This window comes from Varroa jacobsoni, unplaced genomic scaffold (genome assembly GCF_002532875.2).
Source record: "Varroa jacobsoni isolate VJ856 unplaced genomic scaffold, vjacob_1.0 scaffold_527, whole genome shotgun sequence".
NCBI lineage: Eukaryota > Metazoa > Arthropoda > Arachnida > Mesostigmata > Varroidae > Varroa > Varroa jacobsoni.
Genome location: NW_019213429.1, coordinates 239501 through 244551, shown reverse-complemented (window position 1 = coordinate 244551; position 5051 = coordinate 239501). Strand labels below are relative to the sequence as shown.

At 36.7% G+C, this 5051-nt stretch overlaps 1 protein-coding gene across 1 annotated transcript in view; it reads right to left on the bottom strand.

Annotated features, from left to right (window-relative positions):
- LOC111261173 (anoctamin-7) overlaps positions 1-5051 on the bottom strand; it is an 11779-nt gene that overhangs the window by 3071 nt on the left and 3657 nt on the right. Inside the window, exons 6-12 of the mRNA XM_086968593.1 lie at positions 4100-4146; positions 3716-3933; positions 3419-3543; positions 2741-2828; positions 1524-1641; positions 1089-1228; positions 840-924 (exon numbers count right to left, since the gene is read on the bottom strand). Of these exons, the coding sequence (XP_086824719.1) occupies positions 840-924; positions 1089-1228; positions 1524-1641; positions 2741-2828; positions 3419-3543; positions 3716-3933; positions 4100-4146 (821 nt within the window). The remainder of the gene's footprint in view (positions 1-839; positions 925-1088; positions 1229-1523; positions 1642-2740; positions 2829-3418; positions 3544-3715; positions 3934-4099; positions 4147-5051) is intronic.

Genomic DNA, 5051 nt, shown 5'->3' with positions numbered 1-5051 from the left:
TACTTCATGAGCTAACTCCAGGTCAATTGAAAACGCGTGTTCCACGAGTAACTTTGGATTCAGACTTAAGGAAATAATAGGACTCACAATGGGCGTCAGGCCAACCTACTGTTACTACGAGATTTTTGCCATAGGTGAAACAATGAATGGGATCCGCTATCTGAAGTTTTTTAAGACACCTTTGAGCCGCTGATACGGCAACTGAAAACATACAGTCCGTTTACTGGATGACAACGCAAGACTTCATCGCTTGCCGTAATTACTTCCTGAATTGAGTAAAAAAATATCGTTAATTTCAACCCGCTTATTTTAAATTAGATACATATGACTACTGGGCTTTCCATGTGTTAAAAAAGCTAATTGGTAGACAAGCATACCCTATTATCAATCTACCTCAAGAAGCTATAGATAGAGAAGTTATATAGGAATTTGAATGGCAAGTATATGGCAGTCAAGAAGTTCTCAGAGTACCCAGTCATATGCGCGAAAACCAAGAAATAAATTTCTAATACATAATTGTAAACCATAGTTCTAGCTCAATTAGTTCAGATGTCCTTCAATACTTACAATACAAGTCCGCTCAATGCGCTTATGACAGTCTATATGTGCTTACCGTCATGACATCCCAAAGACAAAACAATCACAATGAAGCATAAGCACCGTGAGGTTAAAAAAACGATATCAGCTCTCAATTTTTTTGACTTGTTTAGTATCTTTAACGACAATAATAGCACGATTAGTTACAAGATCGATATTTGGAATGTTAGGAATGTTGGGGTCAAAATTAAGCTGAAAACTGCAATCTTGCTTTTTTTATTTAAAGAGATGGTAAATTCTACCTCGAAAACCAGCACAAATGTGAGTCGGGCAACCATCAGTCGCCAATAGAAAGGAGTGAGGTTCCCTTCCAAATCCCGAAAATCCCTGTGATAACAAAATAAACAGAAATTAGCATCCTAAAAGTCTAAACGGAATAGTGTTATGGAATATTCATAGGCTTCTATTATATATCAAGGATGCAGGCAGACCTAACCGCTTATAAAAGGCGTACCTACACCATTCTGAAGTTGTTAAATCAAAGCGCTTACTTATACATGCAAGTTTGGGAAGCTGTCCCCGGGGGTGAAACGCTGAGTGTGAAGTTCAAGTATCCACTGAGACCCCTACTGAAACTGTAGCGATACAGGATTCGCGTAAGGAAGTCAGAGGTAAAGGCGATTAAGAACGCCTGCAAGACAACGACCATCGCGCGACCAGTCAAGTCACAAGTTATAAATCAGTTAAAAGTAAAAAAAGCCACCAAATAAAGAATCGAACCCTAGGATAAGTCAGTTTTTGTCTTGCTCTAACTTGGGTAGATTTATTATGTCTTGATCCAACAAACAATAAATAACTGTTTAAATGGAAGGTGCTCACTCACTAAGCTTAGTCTTGGCACTGGGGTTTCGAGAGTAAAATAAGTGAAGATGACTAGTTAAACGCAGTTTGTAAGGTAAGAACAAAGACTTGTTCGCTCTACTCACATTGCTAATGATGGCTATGCAGGCAATAAACTCGAGTATAGTTAACCATATACCGATGTTCTGCGCGCGTTCGGGTACGACGCGGCGGGTTTGACAAAGTAACTTTTGGGCATCAACTCTGTGATGGAAAACGAGTCAAACAGCACTGCCTTAATTACGAGCGAAAAAGAAACGCGTGCATTTTTACATCAGGTTTTCTTTTTTGCCGTTGGTCCAAGTGGTATATGCAGCCGGAAAGCCTTTTTTGTTTGTCCAAGGTTGAAGTTTGGACTTCAAGTGTAGGTATAAAAAATGAAAAGACATCTATAATTTCGGAAAGTCGCTATTTATTTTTCACCGAGATGAAACAGAGGTGATGACAAAGACTAGGAGATGCGTATCGCATGCAACGATGACTCTACAGCTGAAAGTAGTGATAGAATAATTTTGCTAGGATCAAAAATGGCATTTTCAGCTTAAGGAACGCGTCCGATCTTATTTACCGAATTCGAAGAAAAACTACTTTTGAGAGTCGATCGTTATAAAACAAATTATATCGCATATGGTGAAGTAAAGTGAAAAAAAAAAAAAGCTTCAACGGTGCGTAAGACTTCACCACTAAAAAAATTGGAAAAAAATACCATATATATTCCTATGCATTACCTAAAAAAAGCGCATGTTTTATCTTCAAAACTAATAACATATACAAAAAAAAAAAAAAAAAAAAGATATTTCGAAGATTAACAAATATCACTTTGTAGAGATATTTTTCTCTATAATTAAAAATCTAAATAAAGCTGACAGAACCGTGAATACTTTAGTCGAAACTTAAAAAGTACTCTGAAACGCATGATATGAGCTTTCCAGATTAGGTATTAGCTTTTAAAAAATTCCAATCGCAGTTGACAGATGGCGCTGCCGGTGGACCGGCTGATCGTATATGCATATCCAACATTGTAGTCTTCATGATTTTTGTGTTGGAAAAAATGCTCCCGGAACAAACAGATTGTTTGCAAAGACGAAGCGAAATGTGCGTTAAGTGTTAACACTTGTGAACATTTCGAAACCGGAGATTTTAATAGATACCACGCAACACGCTCCGGACGGCCATAGGAAGCACATGACGGCGAGCTGCAGTAAACTAGAGTGACTAAGCACCGGGAACCTTTTACTTAATACAATGCCCATTCAACTTACCTTGGCTTAAATCTCGTCACAGATCATCATTTTACTCCTACCTGATTTCTGTCCAGTTGTTGATCATAGCAAAGAGTGGAGCCAATGGAAACGCAGCTACGAATATAGTGATAAAGCCAAATTGAAGGACTACAAGTAAAAGAAAGAAAGAAAGAAAGAAAAAAGCAATACAAATAGAGTCAATGCATAGGTGAAACATACAACTGCAGCTGCGCTGTACACATAAATAGACACATCACCAATTTGTCGCTTCACTTTCAGAAATATACAGAATGAAGTTCTTTTTCCAGTTTATCTTAATCACCACCATCTCACCCAAACACGCCAAATTTACTGAGAGCTACATACAATTAGAAAATATTTTCTTTTTTCCTACCTTGTGTTCGGCCTCAAAGCCGACAAAATAAATCAGAAATAACATTAAAAAGACTTAGGGAAAACTGTAATGGCATAATGAATAGCAAATCAAATAAAAAATATAGATAAGTAAACGATTAACAAATCATTTTAGGCAACAAATTAAAATTTGCACAAAATGATTGGAGGGTAACGGATAGGTCACGATACTGTATATTTAATCCATTTGTGAATGGTGCGAACATAGAGGAAAAACCTTCTGTGTAAGTACGTTCCGTCAGTTATACGTCTGACATAACAGATTTGTGTGCAGAAGTAGGCGAATGCTCTATTTTGCTGCTAATAAGAAAAAATACCCTTACCAACTTCTAAATAATCCTTAAAAAGCCCAATATCCGGGACAAGTGTATAGTCGATTTCCCACTGCGTTAATTGACCTCGTGCATACACTTGGGTTTTCCTACTCTTTATCCACGTCTGTAACATGCTGAAGTCAATGCATATAAACGACTGTGAAAAAAGTTTTGCGATAAAAATAAATGCTTTATCTACTATAAAACGCGTCGATAGGACAAAATATTTGTCGCACTGATAAAACAAGAATCGAATAATAAGAAAACAGATCAAACAGTCGTTAGATGAGCTACGGAGACACTTACGGAAGGAAGACTTCCGTAGTATTGTTGATGATCTGTTTTGTGATCATAATTACAGCGAGTTCCCAAGCAAGCTCTGATAAACAATCGTTTCCCGAGCATTCTTCATTGCGTAGACCGAACAGGAGTCGATACCTTCCAGGATATCCAACAAAACGGCCTTTAAAGAACGCTATATAGAACAGCGTCGAATAATAGTTGACGAACTGAAACATGAACAGCTGCAAGCCGCAGATAAACATAATTACAACTAACATTGTGTGTGTTATACAAACAACACACATCATTTCCCATATACAATCACATAAGCGATTTGTCTACGAAAAACTAATCTAACCTAATTTAGACTTGTCTTCACAGCTTCCTATAGCAGTCAACAAAACGTACCTTGATAGTTAGGTTGTTTTCAAATTCCGTCTGCGTACGATGCATCTCTGTATATGATGAGATAGTCATAAAATAACGTACGTCAATAAACCACAGCGAAAGCCAAAATATGATTAAGAGCTAATTGATTATTGCGTTTCACTCTAGTAGGAGTAAATATTGTTCCAACGGTGTTAATAGGGTAAATATAAAGAGTAAGGATTAATAATAATTTCTAATATAATACTATTGGCACAATTTGTATTTTTCAGATGCGTTTGATAATAAGAAACACTCTATTTTCAGTAGCTTAACTTTGAACTACTAGTAATTAACTTGATTTTTATCATTGCAGCAACCCGTGTTACACACACATTCACGTATGTAAAACATTTACTCTTGTCAAGTGAATTCGTTTTTTCGAAACTCTGAAAGCTTCCTGCATTAAGATATTTCGCAACTTCCCAACTATTGCCGAAATAATTGTCGTAAATATCATTTTTCGAACAATGGAAACGATTTACTCTATTAATAAACTTTATGTGAGGTAATCAAGGAAATTATGCCGCAATTGTACATGCCCTATTAATAACTGCGCAGTAATAACTATACTATTCATCAAATGAACTGCTACATGATACCAATGGAAGCACCTTAATTCTACCCACATTATTTAAAGCCTCGCAACGTTATATTGCAACATTAATAATATTATATACAATAGGAACATGAACGATGGCGGTTGTTTCTTGTGGCAGAAACGTAGCGAACTCAACTTGTAAATCAAGCATTCGCCGTTATTATATACAAGCTTCTCTCATCTTTCAGAACAAATCAAACATTTCCATCAATTAAACCGTGTCGAAATCCTTTTCCTTAATAGAGTGTTAGTACCACACATAGGTGCATGTTACGATGGATGTCACGCCACTTGTTGCCCCCTGGTACTATCTTCAGAACATCTGGCAAATAT